Source organism: Balaenoptera ricei, chromosome X, assembly GCF_028023285.1.
Source record: "Balaenoptera ricei isolate mBalRic1 chromosome X, mBalRic1.hap2, whole genome shotgun sequence".
Classification (NCBI taxonomy): domain Eukaryota; kingdom Metazoa; phylum Chordata; class Mammalia; order Artiodactyla; family Balaenopteridae; genus Balaenoptera; species Balaenoptera ricei.
In genome coordinates, this window is record NC_082660.1 from 13718685 (window position 1) to 13740924 (window position 22240).

Genomic DNA, 22240 nt, shown 5'->3' on the forward strand with positions numbered 1-22240 from the left:
TAGAATGATTAACAAAATAGATTTGGCAAGGAAAAGCAATAAGAAATAAAAAGCACATATGTGAACAACAAATAATGAAAAAGTTGAAAAATGACCATGCTATTTGGCGATCTTGCTTTGCCAAATGAAACCACAAATTATTGTGTATCTTCCCCCGACTTCTTAAACCTGCTTCTCAATGATATTTTATTCATTCATTCAGTTACTCAAAAATTTAACCAACTAGGGACTTCCCTGGTGGCACAGTGGTTAAGAATCCACCTGCCAATGCAGGGGACATGGGTTCGAGCCCTGGTCTGGGAAGATCCCACATGCTGCAGAGCAACCAAGCCCGTGCGCCACAAGTACTGAGCCAGCGCTCTAGAGCCCGTGAGCCACAACTACTAAGCCCGCGTGCCACAACTACTGAAGCCCACGCACCTAGAGCCCATGTTCCGCAACAAGAGAAGCCACCACAACGAGAAGACTGCGCACCGCAATGAAGAGTAGCCCCCGCTCGCCGCAACTAGAGAAAAGCCCGCACGCAGCAACTAAGACCCAAGACAGCCTAATTAATTAATTAATTAATTATTTTTAAAAAGTGGATGTTTATTTAAAAAAAAATTTAACGACCTTATATGTACAAAACATCAGAGGGACTTCAAAGGCTATAAGGCAATTCTTTAAACTATGTAGTATTTGATTATCTATTTCAGCATTTTTTTCTTGATGTGCAGAAAATTATTTTTTTCAAGCCTAAATATGCAACTAAATTGAAAAAAACCAACCCTCCATATTTGAGCTTTCTGAAATGTGAACAGTGAGCAAATATCCTCGTTCCACATTGTAGGGAAAATATAATCTAAGGGGTAAAGGATCCAAGCTTATACTTGGGACTCTGAACCATTAAGCAACTGTTGAGGTGGCCCTTTATTGGATCTTGCCCTTAATTATGAAGCTCATGCAGTCTGAGGCTTGGGTTTCAAAAATCATTAATAATTACCCTTAAATGGCAAACAAAAGGAAAATTTCCTAATCAGGGTGGCGTATCTGTAAAGACTATAAAAGTCGCAGGATCCTGCTCAGCTTCTCACACTCCTATTTGATTCTTCCAGCTGCCTCACTGCTGGACGACCAGGTAAGTGTGATTTTAGTAGTACCTGTAGCTGCTTCTGCTTCCTTTCAGAATGGTGTGAAAGATCACGGTCTAGAGAAAAAGTGGGTTTGTGCCATCTAAAGATATTACCAGTAACTTAAGAGGCTAGGAGCTGTGGTCAGGTTTCTTCAAGACCACAGCCTACAGAGTGCAGAGTAGGTACCTAAAAAGTTAAAAATGTCATAATTACTAGTAAACGTATTTGGCTCCAAAGACTATCTTCTAACAGATGTACTCTAAAAACAGACATTTAACAACCTATTTAAGATGATTTTTTTTTAATTAATTAATTTTTATTATTTTTGGCTGTGTTGGGTCTTCGTTTCTGTGCGAGGGCTTTCTCTAGTTGCGGTGAGTGGGGGTCACTCTTCATCGCGGTGCGCGGGCCTCTCACTGTCGTGGCCTCTCTCGTTGCGGAGCACGAGCTCTAGACGCGCAGGCTCAGTAGTTGTGGCTCATGGGCCCAGTTGCTCCGCGGCATGTGGGATCTTCCCAGACCAGGGCTCGAACCCGTGTCCCCTCCATTGGCAGGCAGACTCTCAACCACTGCGCCACCGGGGAAGCCCCTAAGGTGATTATTTTTAAAACACGTTTTCAGTCACTGGTACATTGTGATTCCCACAGTTCCCGCCCCCTCTCTCCTCCTCCTCCTCTTTATCTTCCCCTCTCCCCTTTTCTTTATTCTCTCTCACCTATGCCAAGGAAACAGCCCAAAAGCACTCAACTCCTGCTGGCAATCATCAATAGAAAATACTTCAGCTTTTTGGTAAGTTCATTTCTTTCCCAATTTACAGGACACCAAAATGAGTACAAACAAGTTTCCTGAAGAACTGAAGAGCATTTTTGAAAAATACGCAGCCAAAGAAGGTGATCCAAACCAGCTGTCGAAGGAGGAGCTGAAGCTATTGATTCAGACTGAATTCCCCAGTTTACTGAAAGTGAGTATACCACCACAGAGCCCGCTGATGGGGCGGCGATGGTGGGAAGGGAGGGGAGAAGAGAGGAAAGGACGCGGGGAGAGGCTGAGGTCCGCGACGAGACTGATCAGAGCTCCATCTGAGGCAGACCGCCTAGCAGCCCAGGCATGGGCATCACCGGAGGGAGGGCGCTTGAATGTGTGCTTTCCTCCCCTGAGGGCAGGCCACATTTCAGAAGGCAAGCTCCTAGAAAGCACAGACTACGCCTTCTATTGCCCACAGCCTTGACACAGAACTCCCCGGGACCAGCCATAGTAAACAGAAGCCATGATCGCACTCTTACCAAGCTAGGCCTGGAAGACCCGCAGGTGGCCAAGCAAACACACTAAGGCCTTCAGCCTGGATTCAGCACCCCTGTGCCAGGCTTTAGGAAAACAACGAGGCCTGTACGGTTATAGGAGTTGGACCTGGATGTGCGCCTCTGTTATAGGTAGGATCTCTCAACTAGACCAACACTTACTTGGCAGTCTGTTAAGAAAACCGGCTTCATGCTGATAAATTGCCCTCTGGCGACACCCATTTCTATTTCAAAAGCATTTACATTTGTGTTAATTTGTGTTAAGCACCTAAATTTGTGCTAATGAGCAACCACGCGTTTCTAAACAACTTTCAGGAAAGGATTACATTTCCTCAGCCATAAAGTTTCTGATCAAAACCATCCCAGAGTTATCAAAATCAAAATCCATCTAGAGGCAATAAGGAATAGGGAAAGGTTGATTCTCTTTGCTCCAATACATTTTCTTTCCCTTGGAACTAAAAACCATCTTCGAAATGGAAGCAACTGTGCAACTACCTGTTACATTTGACTTGGTCCCTACTTAGCTCTAACTTCAGAATTTGGTTCTCAGTTTTTAACCAGAAATGTCCCTTCTGCCAATATGACAAGTGAGAAGGTTTCTAGTTTTAGTTAGTTGTTAGTTTAGTTGCTGAGGTTTCTGTTTTTAGTACTAAAAAGTGAAGTATCTGAATTCGATGACCTTATAATCGATATTTTCTTATAGTTAAAATGTGAAATAACTTAAAAAGTTAAAGGTACTAGCAGAAAAATAGACTTTCTAATTAAAAATAAAAACCAGTGTTTCTGAGAAAGATTCAACTCTTCAAAAAACTCTTAAATTTTTCCAAAAGGAAGAAAAATAATAATAGGAATAATAGAAAATAATAAGAAAAAGGAGAAAAATAATAATCTGACAGGAAAGCCTAGGCAATCTACTCAAACAAGTTGTTTTTAAATAAGGTAAGATTGGTGAATTTTTCTGTATTTTTCTATATTTTATGTATTTCCTATAAAAAGCACATATGACTTTTCTAATTTGGATAAAGGTAGGAAGACTAATGGTAAGTTGTGAAAAATCTGCTTATCAAGTCATGTACTGATTATATTTCCATATGGATTTCTAAGGTTTTCTAAACTATACTCTGTTTACATCACATCACCTTGTATGGTTTAGAATCTAGCAAATGCTTCAGGAAAACAGTGCTTGGTATTTATAAAACAGATGCTAAATAACTAACACAGTTTGGTCTTGTGAGCATAGCTAAGTGCCAAGTGTCTTTAAAGGAATCTTAGGGATTAAAGCATACCTTGATGTAGAGATTTGTTGCACAACAATGTGAACATACTTAACGTTACTGAACCGTATACTTAAAAATTGTTAAGATGGGGAATGTTATCTTATGTGTTTTTTACCACAATTTAAAAACAATTTTTGAAGCTGACTTATAAACTAAACTGTTATTTCAATAGGTTTCCTGGGTACTATTTTGCCACAGAGACTCCTAACCTGAAAGTCAGAGTTGTGATGGCTTTAAGATTTGAGTTTTACGGCAGTGGAGGGGCTCAGTACAAGTCTCCCTGAAATATGCCAGTTTAGCATGAAGATTACTTGGAACTAAAAGCAATCAAAACCCAAAGATTCAGGGAAAGCTCTTTACCTCCCACTCAACTGCCTAAATTTACACTGCAAAGAAGAGAGCTCTTCTTTTACCAGGAAGAGAGCTCTTGCTAGAGATTCCTTTTTTCCTAAGAAATATATCTGTATAACAGGTCAAACTTTTGTTTTCCAAACATCTCTGCCTACCTGTGAATGGCCTTCCTTCCCTTTGTAGCCTTAGCCCAGGATGTTATATAAGCCTCAGTTACCTGGCTGCCCTCTGGGTATCATATTTTTATGGGGTACCCTGTACATATGTAATTAAACTTGTTTTTCTCCTGTTGATCTGTCTATGTCAATTTAATTAATAGACCAGCCAAAGAACCCAGAAGGGAAGAAGGGAAATTTTTCCACCCCTATAGCAGAGACAAAAATTAATTCTGCTTAAGTCACTACAGGAATACCAGTAGTCAAAAGGGAGTTGAGCTGAACATGATCTGATGTAACAAGCAGTGGTTCTCTGAGTAGTCAGTACTGCACCAGCAGCATCAACACTGCCCAGGAATCTGTTGGAAATACAGATTCTCAGGTCCCACCCCAAGCCTAGTGACTCGGAAGCTCTGGGAGTGGGACCACCCATCAGTTTGGGTTTACTAAGGTCAGCAAGCCCACCTGGTGATTCTGACGCATGCCAAAGTGTAAGAACCACTGAGCCAAAGTCATCCTGCATAGCATGGCAGTGGGCTGCAACCCGGGGTTTGGGAAAAAACTAGGGTGGTTGCTAATTAAGGGGTTGAGCTCTGGAGTCAGTGTTTGAACCCCAAGCCCTCTACTTACCAGCTGGGGGCCCTAAGCAAGTCAGCGGGTGTCTCAAAGCCTCAGTTTCCTCATCTGTAAAGTGGATCTCCCCCACACGGCAGCTGGGAGAACTGCACAGGCTAAGGAAAAGCTTTGGCATGGGGCTGGCCCATGGCAAGCCTAGGATCACATGCTGGTCCAGCTCTGGGGCTGGATGCCAAACCAGCTACCAGGGAAACCTTGGAGCAGGGCCTCTCAGCAGTCAAGTAAAGCCCTGGGACTTCTTTTCAAAAGAATGATTTAGATTTAGTTTACATAGGAAACCAATTATTTTAAAATACACATTATCAATTTTAAAATAATAAATGTATGATATAGTTTTTTTTTAAAAAAAGGGTAGTCAGTTCTGTGACATGAAGCAATACTACAACTAAAGTTGGTTTTTTCATCTCTATCAGTAACATGTGACTGAAAACTCGGCTGCCTTCTAGGAACGCAGACCCAGTGTCTCTAATTTCGGAGAATGTGCAGCAGTAACTGAATCATTTTCTCTCCTCTCTTCTATCCCATCCTTTTTGTCTAAAACCAGGGTCCAAGCACCCTAGATGACCTCTTTCAAGAACTGGACAGGAATGGAGATGGAGAAGTTAGTTTCGAAGAATTCCAGGTGTTAGTAAAAAAGATATCCCAGTGAAGGAAGAAACAAAATAGATCATTCTAAGAACTGGAAGAAGAGTGCCTGGGATGTGGCCCTATTCTGTACGAAACCACCATTGTCTCCACTTAATTCTTTGCAATTGTAATGATCAAGCAGTGAGGTCTAATTACTGAATAAAGAAATCCTTAGACATGTCTCACCTTGTCAAGTACTGACCCCTGTAGCTTACTAGATTTGAAAGTAACCTTAATTTGATGCATCTAATTTATAGATTTATAAGGAAAAAAAAAGGCCCAGAATAGTTCCATGATCTTGACCAAGACCACATAGATGGTGGCGGAGAGTTGGAAAGAATTCTGCCGAGTCAAACCAACTCCCTCCCTCCACTCGTCCACCAGAATAACCGCTCCCTGCTCTCCCTCCGCGGCCACACAGGGCTCACATCATTCCCAACATCAACTCGCATTTCACTCTAGTCAATGCCTAGGGAGAAACAGACTTCACAAAACAGACACTTGTCTTTAAAGTCATCTCCCAGCACCGGCTGTGCCTCTTGAATCAATGACCCTTTGGGGGAGCAAAAGGAATGTATGTCCAGAGAGTCAGTTCCATTCCATCATTGAGGGGATGGCCTTGGTTCTAGTATGTGATGTGGAAAATAAAAGGGACAGGAAGGCATAGGGCCCTCCAGCTCTGGCATCCTGCGATGCTGGGATGCTGGGTATCTGAGAAACAGCTAGTCCTCAAGTTCTACTAGTTGAATCCAGCTGGGGGGAGGGAAAGAGGGAGGAGCGCGGGAGAGGAGTAACTTTCTTCTGCCCCTTACCAGGCAGTTAAAATGGCAAAGTCAAATCAGTCCAAGTTGGCCAGGGCAGCCCACCACAGCAGTGCCCTGGCAGCCAGGTCGTTATCCTGACCACCGCTCTCCCCTCCTCGGAAACACCCGCAAATCATCAGCACTGCACCCATTCCCTTTGACCAGCATCTCAACCTTTCTGTTCATTATCACCTTCCTAATGAGCCTTGTTAGACATTTTTTTCCCAATTGCCCCTCCAACGAAATTTTAATTCCACGTATACATTGTGTGTATACCTGTTTATGTACCACATTCATATCTGCGCTTTAGACATGGTGTAAGATGGTTTTTTGACCCACCACCGCCCCTCAAAAGCAATTTTAACCCCTGTGGTGTAAGTACATAGGGTAGCAGGTCCCCAGAGGAAGAAAACCAGGCAGGGCTTTCTTGACATAAGAGAACCCATTTTTGGCCTAAGCCATTTTGTGATCTAAGCCTGGCCATAATGCTTGTCCTTGAACAGGTCTCAGGAATTAATGACCTTAAGGAAACAACGTAGGAACAAATGACTGTTATCAGGCAAGAGAAGTAACAAGAGCAAAGATAATACATCAGTTGTAAAGACCCCCAGTTCTGTTTCAGCAGTAAAGACTAGCCTGAAGCACTCAACCACCAGATCAACTGGAACCTAAGGGATGATAATGTTGACCTTTTCTGACCCTTGTGACTTCAATCAACTAAAGCTTGGACTGTGTGGACTACGCAAGCCCCTTCGCGAACATGCGTGTACCCTTAGCTTAAAACTTCCCCAGTTTTCAGGGAGACACTGCTTTGGGAAAGATCCCTGGTGTTCTCCTTACTTGCTGCAAGTAATAAATCCTTCCTCCTCCCATTCTTTGGCTTGGTTGCATCTTTTGGTTCAACACCCACGAAGAGGTGAACCCAGTTTTTGGGTAACATTGGGAGCAAGAGCGCATGCCTTTGAACAATGTTTTTCGATGTTTTTATTTTTAACTCATGCTCTAGAGCCAAAATTGCCACACTTTACTTTCTGTAGTTGACATCAGAAAGATATGGGATTATTTCCACTTTCAAAATGTAGGAAATGACAACATTGAATGGTTTTAAAACTACACAAGCCCTCCTGAAGATTCTGCTATGACCTTACTCTCAAGCTGAGAATCACTGCCTGAAAAGTACTGCCTTTGAGTCAGTTTTTTTAACCTAACATATTTGAAGTGTGTGCTGGGTATGTCAGTCAAGTTGGCTGCTGTAATTATCCCAGTAGTTTCAACTGTGCACTTGAAGGCACTCCAAGGTGGGCACACACCCACTCCCCACCTCGTTCACCCTGTAGGGGAGCAGAATTTGCCTCCCTATGTCTCTTTGGCATATTAATTCTTTTAAGCTGGTTATTTTCTAAGAAACAGCAGACATGGGAGAAACGCTGAAAACCAAGTAGAAGTTACCCTTTTGTAAGAAACATTTACATGCATAAGGAAAATCTCCATTTGTAAGGGTCTCTCCTTGACTGTACCAAGAAGAGGATGACCAAATCTCTAGAAACTTATCAATGGAGAAGGCAAAGGCTTACATCTGCATGAAAAGCTCACCCTTGTTTACCGTGCTTTTCCTAGTCACCTCCCATAACTGACTCCCCACCACCCACACCCTCTTTTGTCTTTAGCCAAAGATGGTATTCAAGGTGAAAGCCTTCTCTCCCATGTATTCATGTTATTCAAATTTTGTGTGATTTTCTCCTGTTAATCTGTCTCATGTCCATTTAATTCTTAGACCAGCCAGAAGAACCTAGAGGTAGAGGAAAATGTCTTCCTCCCCAACAACCCACAGAGTGGGCAGGGGGCTGTCCATCGGCTGAGGAGTTGCATCTCAGACAGGCAAGTCCTGGTGATGTAAGAATCTAGAACAAGGCCAGCCAGGGTGGCCCAAAGTGGGTCAGGCATAAATGAGTTAGGCAGTAGATAGTGACTTGAGGGCAAGGTGGGGGGAGGTCATATATTTAAATTTGCTTGAACATGAGCTAAAAAAAAATCTCTGAAAGGACACAAAAGAAACTGAGGCAGGAGACAGGTGGGCTCCAGGCTAGGCATTTACAACTGGCATCCTGTTCATATCTCCTGGGGTGAGAAGAAGATGAGCTCCAGGCCGGACATTCATTACCAGCCCCCGGTTTACATTTCCTGGGGCAAGAGACAAACGAGCTCCAGGACTACATATTTATGACCGGCCTCCTGTCTATATTTCGAGATCTGCACCTCGATATAAGAAACAGGAACAGGGTAGATAACCGGACACTGGACACTTTTATGGCAGAGACAGAGGGGCTAAACCCTGTTAAAAGATCGAGAGGTCATACATTTCCCATCCTTGGGGCAAGGGAGACACTACGCATGCACAAAAGCCTTCACAGGGTCAAAAAGGCAGGAGACGCCAGACCATAGTAAGTCCTGCTACCTCCCTCCCAGAGGCCTTTGCAATGAAAGCCATCTTGACTGAGGGGTGCGTGTACACCCAGGGGAAGGTCCAGAGACAAATTAGCCATGGGGTCAAAACAATACGATTGGCCAAGAAGAAGACAAAGACCCGGAAGACTGCCCCCTCATAAAGGATTTAAACTTCCCAAAGGCACGACTTTCGCGACTCTCTGAGTTCGCCTGTGCATCTTTCCGCATGTACTCTGCTTTTCCAGTAAACTTTTCACTTTTCTCTTTACCTTCTGCCTCCTCGCCTGAATTCTTTCTTGACAAGGCAGGCAAGAACTAGGGACCCAGGCCCTAGCTGCTGGCCCCTGTGGTCCAGTGGTTAGGACTCCCAGTCCGGGAACTAAGATCTTGCTTCCAGCTACTGCTCGCTGGTGCTTGCTGCAAGCTGCTGCTTACTGACGTCTGTGTCCAAAATCAAAACTAGTATCAGTGGTCACATGTTGGGATGAAACTGAGTCCCCCTAAAACTGAATTCCCCTGCCGAGTTTATGATTAACCTCTCTATTAAAACCTTTTTTCCCTTTCTCATCCCCTCTGACCTCAATCCTGTGCCAACTGAACAATGATCAACCAGTCAGAAGACTGAAAGTGCTCTTGTCAATAACATCCTTAACATACTCAGGTTGTTTCTCCAGGGCAAGATGAGCTAACAGACCGCCCCCCTCCCCAGGTCATGGAAAACCTGGTCAAAGACTCATAAACCTTAGGCATCCTGACTCTTGAAACTGCGATTAACAAATGTCACAAGACAATGATTAGCCCCACCTTCTTTGTCCTTCCCCTTTAAAAACCCCGTAACTCGAAGACCAAATTGGAGGGGATCTGAGGCTCACTTCCCACTCCCTTGCTTGGCACCCTGCAATAAACCCTTACTTTGCTGCAAATACCCGCTGTCAGAGTTTGGCTTTCTGAGCAGCGAGCACTCAACCCCTTGCTCGGTTTCAAGGAAAGGACTGGGCAGATGAGGGACAGAGGTGTGAAAGCCACTCCTCACTTCATATTTTATTGTACATTTTTGGTTTTTCAACCCTGTAAATGTGTGTCCCATCAAAAAGAATAAAATAAAATTTTAAATAAAAAGAAAACATTTGTAAAATACCATATTGTTGCTTTTCATAATGAGCCTCTTTTCACCCTCTTTCTTATTTGGAATAGTCAGAACATACAACCATCTAAATTTTGGGAAGTGCATTGGAACCTATTTCAAACACTCAGAAATTTAACCAGAAAAAAAGAAAAATGAGTTCTAACCCTTCCATCAAGAAACAAAGGAGATTTTTATACACCATGAGGGAATGTTTAAACACAATCCGTATCATTCTAATTCATACAAAAGCATTCTCATAGTATCAAAAGCCTTAAACATTTCTAATGACTAATTATATTCCACTGTAGGGATACCCCTTAATGGTCTCAACTATTTCCCCATTGTGGGGCATTTAAATTTCTGTCATTTCTGATTCTTCTAACTAATGTTATAGTGAATACCTGTTCACTTCTTTGTCAACATATCAGATTCCTTAGGAGAATTTCAGAGAACTAAATGTCTGAGCCAGAGGGTATGAATATTTTTATGCTTTGTGAAAGAGACCACCTAGTTGACTTCCAAAAGGTAGTATTGATTCATATTGCTACAAACAGGCAGGAGAGCACCAACTTCACTCCCCAGACAGCATTCATCAGTCTCATTTTAACTACTTCATTAATCGCAACAGTGCATATCTTTTATTATTTCTGGTTTTTATAGGAATCCCCCACTACAGATGGTACCCAAATTACAATGCTTCAACTTTCCATTTTTCAGCTTTAAGATGGTACGAAAGCAACGTGCATTCAGTAGAAAATGTACTTCAATTTTTGAATTTTGATCTTCTCCTGAGCTTGAGATATGCAATATGATCCTCTCGTGATGCTGGGCAGCGGCAGCCACAGCTCCCCATCAGCCGTGCGATCACGAGGGGAAACAACTGATACACGTACAACCATTCTGCACCCAGACAACCATTCTGTTTTTCACTTTCAGTACAGTATTCAATAAATTACGAAACAGAGCAGGACCCCGCGAGGTCCTCCTGGGTACAAGCCCCTCCCTGTCTCCTGTTGCTTGTTTGTAGAAAAAGCTTTTGTTTCCTAGGCCTTCCCCAGGTTCCAAAGAGCAGACCCAGTTAATGATTAGAGAAGCGGAAAATGCAGAAACAAAGGAAAGCAATCAAACAAGAAAAGTACTAATAGCTTAAACAATAGAGTCACAGGACTCCTAGTTCCTCCTGAAGGGATACAGACAACAATCTGATACATATCTTTGAGTTGTTCTGCAGAAACTAAGTGGAAGATGTTGACTACATGCTGACCACAAGCACAAAGACCCCAGACTGGTTGGAACCAGAAGACTGATGATTGAGATTCCTGAAACACCACCCTGTTACCTCACCACCAACCAATCAGAAAGAATGTCCATGAGCTGATCAGGCACCCTACGACCCTCTCCCATAATGTTGCCTTTAAAAACCCTTGCCTAAAAGCCATCGGCGAGTTTGGGTCTTTTGAGCACTAGCTGCACATTCTCCTTGTTTGGCACCCTGCAATAAAAGCTGTCCCGTCCTTCACCACAACCCGGTGTCAGCATAATGGCTTTGCTGTGCATCGGGCAGGTGGACCCAAGTTTGGTTCAGTAACAATTTCATGAGATTTTTAACACTTTATTATGAAATAGGCTTTGTGTGAGATGGTTTTTCCCAACTGTGGGCTAATGTAAGTGTTCTGAGCACATTTAAGGTAGGCTAGGCTAAACTATGATGTTCAGTAGGTTAGGTGTATTAAATGCATTGACTTCCAATATTCAGGACATAACCCCATCATGAGTCAGGGAAGATATTTATTCTCCCACTGAGTTTATGGTTGGGTACTGTTTTGTAAAAGATATTCTTTCTCTTGTTTGAAGTACCCTGTCAAGTTTGTTATGAGATTGTGAGCACCAGGGTGTAGATACTGTACACTGCCTACTGAGTGTCTATGGTGACACTCTTTTGTTTGATCAATATGATGTGTTAATCAATTTAATTCCCAGGATAAACACACTATCCATTCATGACTGATTATCCCTTAACACTATTAAATTAGATATTCTAATATTTTATTTAAAGTTTTTACATCTTTATTAATAACCAACAGTAGTCTATAGCTTGGAGTTTTATTTTTTGTTGTATGTGCTTTCTTGAGTTCTAATGTTTAGGTCATGCTAGCTTCCCATTTTTGCCTATGTTTTCGATCTCAATCAGCCTCTCACAAAGTAAATATACACTATCTCTTTCAATTCCAACATACATAAAGCACCTACTATAGGCAAGGTATTATACGAGATGCCATAAGAGATACAAATTGTCAGACCTCTGAGATCGTAAGTCAGTGATTCTGAGATCAGGCGAGAGAAAGGCTTAATCTAAGAAGTAGTATTTCAACTGGGATTTGTAGGAGCAACGTTGAAGAGAACGTGCAGAGAAGGGGCAGCACTGGGCATTGAAAAAGAGAGGAAACACATCAAACAAACATCATGTTGTTAAGAAGGAAGACATTTTCCTCTACCCTTATAAGGTCTTCTGGCTGGTCTAAGAGTTAAATTGACATGAGACAGATTAACAAGAGAAAATCAAAGTTTAATAACATGTATACATGGGAGAGACCCAGGAAAACTGAGCAACTCACCAAAACGGCCAAAACTCTAACCTTAAATACCAACTTCAGCCACAGACAAGAGGATGTTGAAGGTGGGGAGAGTCAATTATGGGAGGTGACTAGGAAAAGCACAGTCAACAAGGGCAAGACTGTGATGCAGATTTGTGCCCTGCCTGAAGTCTTTTCTCCCCTCTCATCCCTCTGTCTCCCACGCCAGCTGAATCCTCCTAAAGCACCCATTTCTACTGAAAAGCCTTCAGTAACGAGTACGGTATTTATCAATTACATAAGATGTCAAGGTTGGCAGGTATTACCTTACTCATTCCCTGATGCCTTCAGGATTAATTTTGACACTGACACTCAAGGACCTCCACAAATTCACACCAATCTCCTTTATTTCCTTCCACTTCTGTACAGGAGAGATGTGCTTCGGCCATGTTATTTTATGACCAAATCTTGGACATTCTAGCCTAGCATAAGCCTCCCCTCCTTTCAACTAACTCTCCAAGAGTCTCACAATCTTCCCTTCTTACTGTAACCCACAGTATTTCCCCCCCTCTCACCACCCCGGACCCTTAATTCTTAAGTATCCAAGGACTACCTGTGCTCTGCAATACCTTGGCCACTACACTAGGTGGCTATTGACATTTAAATCAATTAAAATTAAATAAAATTTAGGGACTTCCCCGGTGGCACAGTGGTTAAGAATTCACCTGCCAATGCAAGGGACACGGGTTCGAGCCCTGGGCCGGGAAGATCTCACATGCCGCGGAGTCACTAACCCTGTGCACCACAACTACTGAGCCTGCGTTCTAGAGCCTGCGAGCCACAACTACTAAGCCTGCGCTCTAGAGCCTGTGAGCCACAACTACTAAGCCTGCGCTCTAGAGCCTGCGAGCCACAACTACTGAGCCTGCGTGCCACAACTGCTGAAGCCCGCGTGCCTAGAGCCGGAGCTCCGCAACAAGAGAAGCCACTGCAATGAGAAGCCAGCACACCTCAACAAAGAGTAGCCCCTGCTCACCTCAACTAGAGAAAGCCCGTGTGGAGCAGCGAGGACCCAACGCAGCCAAAAATAAATTAATTAAATAAATTTTTTTAAATATTAAATTTAAAATTCAGTTCCCTGACAGAAGAGAAGACACAGAGACACAGGAAGAGGAGGAAGCAATGTGACCAGGATGATAGAGATAAGAGTGAAGTAGGCCCTGAACCAAGACGGCGGAGTAGAAGGACGCGCTCTCACTCCCTCATGCGAGAACACCAGAATCACAACTAACTGCTGAACAATCATCGACAGGAAGACACTGGACCTCACCAAAAAAGATACCCCACATCCAAAGACAAAGGAGAAGCCACAATGAGATGGTAGGAGGGGCGCAATCACAATAACATCAAATCCCATAACTGCTGGGTGGGTGACTCACAAACTGGAGAACACTTATACCACAGAAGTCCACCCACTGGAGTGAAGGTTCTGAGCCCCACGTCAGGCTTCCTAACCTGGGGGTCTGGCAACTGGAGGAGGAATTCCTACAGAATCAGACTTTGAAGGCTAGCGGGATTTGATTGCAGGACTTCGACAGGAAAACAGAGACTCCACTCTTGGAGGGCACACACAAAGTAGTGTGTGCATTGGGACCGAGGGGAAGGAGCAGTGACCCCACAGGAGACTGAACCAGACCTACCTGCTAGTGTTGGAGGGTCTCCTGCAGAGGTGGGGGGTGGCTGTGTCTCACCGTGAGGACAAGGACACTAGCAGCAGAAGTTCTGGGAAGTACTCCTTGGCGTGAGCCCTCCCAGAGTCCACCATTAGCCCCACCAAAGAACCCAGGTAGGCTCCAGTGTTGGGTGGCCTCAGGCCAAACAACCAACAGGGAGGGAACCCAGCCCCACCCATCAGCAGTCAAGCGGATTAAAGTTTTACTGAGCTCTGCCCACCAAAGCAACAGTCAGCTCTACCCACCACCAGTCCCTCCCATCAGGAAACTTGCACAAGCCTCTTAGATAGCCTCATCCACCAGAGGGCAGACAGCAGAAGCAAGAAGAACTACAATCCTGCAGCCTGTGGAACAAAAACCACATTCACAGAAAGACAAGATGAAAAGGCAGAGGGCTATGTACAAGATGAAGGAACAGGATAAAACCCCAGAAAAACAACTAAATGAAATGGAGCTAGGCAAACTTCCAGAAAAAGAATTCAGAATAATTATAGTGAAGATGATCCAGGACCTCGGGAAAAAAATGGAGGCAAAGATCAAGAAGATACAAGAAATGTTTAACAAAGACCTAAAAGAATTAAAGAACAAACAAACAGAGATGAACAATACAATAACTGAAATGAAAACTACACTAGAAGGAATCAATAGCAGAATAACTGAGGCAGAAGAACAGATAAGTGACCTGGAAGACAGAATGGTGGAATTCACTGCTGCGGAACAGAATAAAGAAAAAAGAATGAAAAGAAATGAAGACAGCCTAAGAGACATCTGGGACAACATTAAATGCACCAACATTCGCATTATAGGGGTCCCAGAAGGAGAAGAGAGAGAGAAAAGACCCAAGAAAATGTTTGAAGAGATTACAGTCGAAAACTTCCCTAACATGGGAAAGGAAATAGCCACCCAAGTCCAGGAAGCACAGAGAGTCCCATACAGGATAAACCCAAGGAGAAACATGCCGAGACACATAGTAATCAAATTGACAAAAATTAAAGACAAAGAAAAGTTATTGAAAGCAGCAAGGGAAAAACGAAAAATAATATACAAGGGAACTCCCATAAGGTTAACAGCTGATTTCTCAGCAGAAACTCTACAAGCCAGAAGGGACTGGAATGATTTACTTAAAGTGATGAAAGGAAAGAACCTACAACCAAGATTACTCTACCCAGCAAGGATCTCATTCAGATTCGATGGAGAAATCAAAAGCTTTAGAGACAAGCAAAAGCTAAGAGAATTCAGCACCACCAAACCAGCTCTACAACAAATGCTAAAGGAACTTCTCTAAGTGGGAAACACAAGAGAAGAAAAGGACCTACAAAAACAAACCCAAAACAATTAAGAAAATGGTCATAGGAGCATACATATCGATAATTACCTTAAACGTGTGAATGGATTAAATGCTCCAACCAAAAGACACAGGCTCGCTGAATGGATACAAAAACAAGACCCATATATATGCTGTCTACAAGAGACCCACTTCAGACCTAGGGACACATACAGACTGAAAGTGAGGGGATGGAAAAAGATATTCCATGCAAATGGAAATCAAAAGAAAGCTGGAGTAGCTATATTCATATCACATAAAATAGACTTTAAAATAAAGAATGTTACAAGAGACAAGGAAGGACACTACATAATGATCAAGGGATCAATCCAAGAAGAAGATATAACAACTATAAATATATATGCACCCAACATAGGAGCACCTCAATACATAAGGCAACTGCTAACAGCTATAAAAGAGGAAATCGACAGTAACACAGTAATAGTGGGGGACTTTAACACCTCACTTACACCAATGGACAGATCATCCAAAATGGAAATAAAGAAGGAAACAGAAGCTTTATATGACACAATAGACCAGATAGGTTTAATTGATATTTATAGGACATTCAATCCCAAAACAGCAGATTACACTTTCTTCTCAAGTGTGCTGGAACATTCTCCAGGATAGATCACATCTTGGGTCACAAATCAAGCCTCAGTAAATTTAAGAAAATTGAAATCATATCAAGCATCTTTTCTGACCACAACACTACGAGATTAGAAGTGAATTACAGGGAAAAAAACGTAAAAAACACAAACACATGAAGGCTAAACAATACCTTACTAAATAACCAAGAGATCACTGAAGAAATCAAAGAGGAAATCAAAAAATACCTAGGGACAAATGACAATGAAAACACAACGATCCAAAACCTATGGGATGCAGCAAAAGCAGTTCTAAGAAGGAAGTTTATAGCTATACAAGGCTACCTCAAGAAACAAGAAAAATCTCAAATAAACAATCGAACTTTACACCTAAAGGAACTAGAGAAAGAAGAACAAACAAAACCCAAAGTTAGCAAAAGGAAAGAAATCATATAGACCAGAGCAGAAATAAATGAAATAGAAACAAAGAAAACAACAGGAAAGACCAATAAAACTAAAAGCTGGTTCTTTGAGAAGATAAACAAAATTGATAAGCCATTAGCCAGACTCATCAAGAAAAAGAGGGAGAGGACTCAAATCAATAAAATTAAAAATGAAAAAGGAGAAATTACAACAGACACTGCAGAGATACAAAGCATCCTAAGAGACTACTACAAGCAACTCTATGCCAATAAAATGGACAACCTGGAAGAAATGGACAAATTCGTAGAAAGGTATAACCATCCAAGACTGAACCAGGAAGAAATAGGAAATACGAACAGACCAATCACAAGTAATGAAGTTGAAACTGTGAATAAAAATCTTCCAACAAACAAAAGTCCAGGACCAGATGGCTTCACAGGTGAATTCTATCAAACATTTAGAGAAGAGCTAACACCCATCCTTCTCAAACTCTTCCAAAAAATTGCAGAGGAAGGAACACTCCCAAACTCATTCTATGAGGCCACCATCACCCTGATACCAAAACCAGACAAAGATACTACAAAAAAAGAAAATTACAGACCACTATCACTGATGAATATAGATGCAAAAATCCTCAACAAAATACTACCAAACAGAATCCAACAACACATTAAAAAGATCATATACCATGATCAAGTGGGATTTATCCCAGGGATGCAAGGATTCTTCAGTATACGTAAACCAATCAATGTGATACACCATATTAACAAGTTGAAGAATAAAAACCATATGATCATCTCAATAGATGCAGAAAAAGCTTTTGACAAAATTCAACACCCATTTATGATAAAAATGCTCCAGAAAGTGGGCAGAGAGGGAACCTACCTCAACATAATAAAGGCCATATACGACAAACCCACAGCAAACATCATTCTCAATGGTGAGAAACTGAAACCATTTCCTCTAAGATCAGGAACAAGACAAGGATGTCTACTCTCACCACTATTATTCAACATAGTTTTGGAAGTCCTAGCCACGGCAATCAGAGAAGAAAAAGAAATAAAAGGAATCCAAATTGGAAAAGAAGAAGTAAAACAGTCACTGTTTGCAGATGACATGATACTGTACATAGAGAATCCTAAAGATGTCACCAGAAAACTACTAGAGCTAATCAATGAATTTGGTAAAGTTGCAGGATACAAAATTAATGCACAGAAATCTCTTGCATTCTTATACACTAATGATGAAAAATCTGAAAGAGAAATTAAGGAAACACTCCCATTTACCACTGCAACAAAAAGAATAAAACACCTAGGAATAAACCTACCTAGGGAGACAAAAGACCTGCATGCAGAAAACTATAAGACGCTGATGAGAGAAATTAAAGATGATACCATCAGATGGATTGATATACCATGTTCTTGGATTGGAAGAATCAACATTGTGAAAATGACTATACTACCCAAAGCAATCTACAGATTCAATGCAATCCCTATCAAATTACCAATAGCATTTTTTTATGGAACTAGAACAAAAAATCTTAAAATTTGTATGGAGACACAAAAGACCCCAAAGAGCCAAAGCAGTCTTGAGGGAAAAAGGCGGAGCTGGAGGAATCAGACTCTCTGACTTCAGACTATACTAGAAAGCTACAGTAATCAAGACAATATGGTACTGGCACAAAAACAGAAACATAGATCAATGGAACAAGATAGAAAGCCCAGAGATAAACCCACGCACCTATGGTCAACTAATCTATGACAAAGGAGGCAAGGATATACAATGGAGAAAAGACAGTCTCTTCAATAAGTGGTGCTGGGAAAACTGGACAGCTACATGTAAAAGAATGAAATTAGAACACTCCTTAACACCATACACAAAAATAAACTCAGAATGGATTAGAGACCTAAATGTAAGACTGGACACTATAAAACTCTTAGAGGAAAACATAGGAAGAACACTCTTTAACATAAATCACAGCAAGATCTTTTTTGATCCACCTCCTAGAGTAATGCAAATAAAAACAAAAATAAACAAATGGGACCTAATGAAACTTCAAAGCTTCTGCACAGCAAAGGAAACCATAAACAAGATGAAAAGACAACCCTCAGAATGGGAGAAAATATTTGGAAACGAATCAACGGACAAAGGATTAATCTCCAAAATATATAAACAGCTCATGCAGCTCAGTATTAAAAAAACAAACAACCCAATCCAAAAATGGGCAGAAGACCTAAAGAGACATTTCTCCAAAGAAGACATACAGATGGCCAAGAAGCACATGAAAAGCTGCTCAACATCACCAATTATTAGAGAAATGGAAATCAAAACTACAGTGAGGTATCACCTCACACCAGTTAGAATGGGCATCATCAGAAAATCTACAAACAACAAATGCTGGAGAGGGTGTGGAGAAAAGGGAACTCTCTTGCACTGTTGGTGGGAATGTGAATTGATACAGCCACTATGGAGAACAGTATGGAGGTTCCTAAAAAAACTAAAAATAGAATTACCATATGATCCAGCAATCCCACTACTGGGCATATACCCAGAGAAAACCATAATTCAAAACGACACATGCACCCCAATGTTCACTGCAGCACTGTTTACAATAGCCAGGTCATGGAAGCAACCTAAATGCCCATTGACAGACGAATGGATAAAGAAGATGTGGTACATATATACAATGGAATATTACTCAGCCATAAAAAGGAACGAAATTGGGTCATTTGTTGAGACGTGGATGGATCTAGCGACTGTCATACAGAGTGAAGTAAGTCAGAAAGAGAAAAACAAATATCGTATATTAACTCATGTATGTGGAACCTAGAAAAATGGTACAGATGAACCGGTTTGCAGGGCAGAAATAGAGACACAGATGTAGAGAACAAACGTATGGACACCAAGGGGGGAAAGCGGCAGGGGGATGGGGATGGTGGTGTGATGAACTGGGCGATTGGGATTGACATGTATACACTGATGTGTATAAAATTGATGACTAATAAGAACCTGCTGTATAAGAAAATAAATTAAATAAAATTCAAAAATTCAAAAAAAGAAGAGTGAAGTAGCCAAGGAAGCTAAGGGTTTCTGGGAGCAACCAGAAGCTGGGAGAGACAGGGAGGGATCCAAAAATAAATAAATTAATTAAATAAAAATAAAATAAAATTCAGTTCCTTGGCCACCCTAGCTAAATTTTAAGTGCTCCACAGCCCCATGTGGCTCGTGGCTGCCATAAAGGATGGCACAGATCCAGAACATTCTCTCATGGCAGAAGTCCTGGTTGTCAGAGCTGGTAGCATTACCGAGGGCACACTCACATACTGCCACACACTTGGTTGTACGTCTCAGGCGTCTGTGTCTTGTGTCTCCAAATAAACTGCATGCAAGCAGGGTTGCGGCAGCTGCTCATTTGTAATACACTACATTTAGGACTGCACTTAAGTGGACGAGTGCCAAATGCACAGTGAGTTTTTCTTCTTAATAATCTCTTTCCACTAGAATCCAGTTATTTCTACTGTAAAAAAAAAAAAAAATCTTTCAAGTTGTTGAAATACCTATTCCTAAGGCATTTCCCATTGAGCTAAAGGTATAAAAGCTTTCAAATACATTAGCTTTGAAGTACTCATTTAGTCATTCAGTTATTGTTAAAATTATGGACTACCCTTATTGATTCACTAATGGGGGCTTACTCCCAGCTGTGCTGACTTCTTCTAAAAAGTAGACTCCAGTAACAGCCTGATATCAACTCTGAACCTATGGTCCCCACAGAGACAGGATTAAGTGACTATTAGGCTCCCAGACTGGTCCATAAAAAGCTATTTTACCCACAGTACAGCTGTCTTCCTCACAGCTGCTTTTATGAGAAGAAAGTTCTTTAGCCCAAACTAAGCTCCAAATGACTTCTTTAAGATCATTTTGTTAGTTGGGAGATGCTTACTACAATGTTCTAAATTAAAGCAGTCTTCAAAGTTACAAAAGTTGCCTGGAAGGTTACTGTAAGTGGCTGTCTGGGTTTTTTAATGCTCTTAATTTGCTTTCCATATGAAATTGTTGAAAAATAAATGAAAGTAGAAAATATTTCAAACAGGGCTTCAACTAAAGGTGGGAAAATGTTATGCATTAATTATGCTTAGTATATAACACAAATTACCCTTCACCTGAATGCATTTTTAATTATATGTGACTATCATAAATCCACTGTGTCAGATGTAAAATTAATTTTGGCTTTGAAAATTCTTGGATCAAAAAGGGGTAAAAGAAGTCACATCTATGATAAATAACCAAAACTGCAATAATATCAAATGCCACAATCTCAAATCTCCATTTGCATCTGCTTAAAATGCTTCACATTTCTCACTCTTCCTTACCAATAGCACCGTCCAAGTGTACATGTGTGAAAGGAAAAATCAAAATGCACTCAGTACTGCTAAGAGAACTCTCTAAAATGGAGCCAGGAGGCCACTAAGGAAGTATGACTTATGCACATGTCAGCCTGGATGGAATCTGACCTTTTGACCCAATGAAGTCATCAGAACTGATACCAAGCAGGACCCTGTGGGGCTCCTGAGCACCAAAGCCCTTCCGTGTCCCCCATTTCTTGATTACAGGAAATAGGCTTCATTCAGCCTCCCTGACCTTCCCTGAGTTCCAAGGAGCAGGTTCAAACCGATGCTAATTAGGGAAGGGAGGGGATAAGGAGACAAGGGAGGAACAGTCAAGAGAAACAACAGTGCAGCCTTGCGGCAGGCTCCTGGTTCCCCTCAAGGGACACACATAACAATATCTTTGAGCTGTTTTGCAGATGCTGAAGCCCCCACCAGGTGGGAGAAGTTAACTGCATGCTGACCACAAGCACGTAGACCCCAGACCAGTTGGAACCAGAAGGTTCCAAGTTCACCACCAACCAATCAGAAGAACGTCCACGAGCTGATCACACCCTCTGTGAACCATTACTATAAAACTCCTCACTACCCCTCCAGGTCGGGACACAGTTTTGACGGCATTAGCCTGCTGTAGCCCCCTTTGCCTGGCAAAGCAATAAAGCTATTCTTTTCTACTTCACCTAAAACTCTGTCTCTGAAATTTAATTTGGTGTTGGGGTACAGAGGCCAGATTCGGCTTCAGAACACCTGCCAGAAACTCAAGATATTTACTGGACCCCTACCCTAAAACAACTCATGATTCCTCAAAGGCAAATATTCTCTGACTCGCATCAGAGTCTATCACAATTCTTACCAAGCAACTTTTAACAACCTCTTGGCATTCTGTCTTTATAAGCCCTCTCTCTTCCTCAGAACACTCTTTTAGGATTACACAAATCTATGTCTCCCAAATTGTTTTTTTTTTTTCTTTTTGGCCATGCAGCGGGGCTTCTGGGATCTTAGTTCCCCGACCAGGGATCGAACCCGGGCCCCCCCGACAGTGAAAGCGTGGAGTTCTAACCACTGGCAGGGAATTCCCCCAAATTGCAATTCTTAAGATTCCAAATAAACTCTTTTCCTATTTGCAGCCTCCTGTATTACTTTTTTAGTTGACACCAGTCTGTGTTGATGTGTTTGAATGTGGAACATGGATTCTGTTTTCAGATTCTGTTTCCATGTCTAATGTAAATTCAGATTTTTAAGTTACTATTTTCAGTAAACAGAAAAGAAATGCTAAAAATTATGCATATCCACATACCTAAACATCAGATTGAGATCATTCTTCCTATATATATCTCAAAAGCCAAAAACATTCTAAATATAAACTCTACAATGCCATGAGCTAT

The 22240-nt window shown here is 41.7% G+C and overlaps 2 protein-coding genes across 11 annotated transcripts in view; one reads left to right on the top strand and one right to left on the bottom strand.

Moving 5' to 3' along the window:
* The window catches only part of CTPS2 (CTP synthase 2), a 117862-nt gene that overhangs the window by 52421 nt on the left and 43201 nt on the right, over positions 1 to 22240 (bottom strand). The window lies entirely within an intron of this gene.
* S100G (S100 calcium binding protein G) lies at positions 1030 to 5637 on the top strand. Its single transcript, XM_059910928.1, has 3 exons — positions 1030 to 1117; positions 1930 to 2073; positions 5374 to 5637. Exons 2-3 carry the CDS (start codon positions 1939 to 1941, stop codon positions 5476 to 5478), a joined length of 240 nt encoding a protein of 79 aa, XP_059766911.1. The 5' UTR covers positions 1030 to 1117; positions 1930 to 1938; the 3' UTR covers positions 5479 to 5637.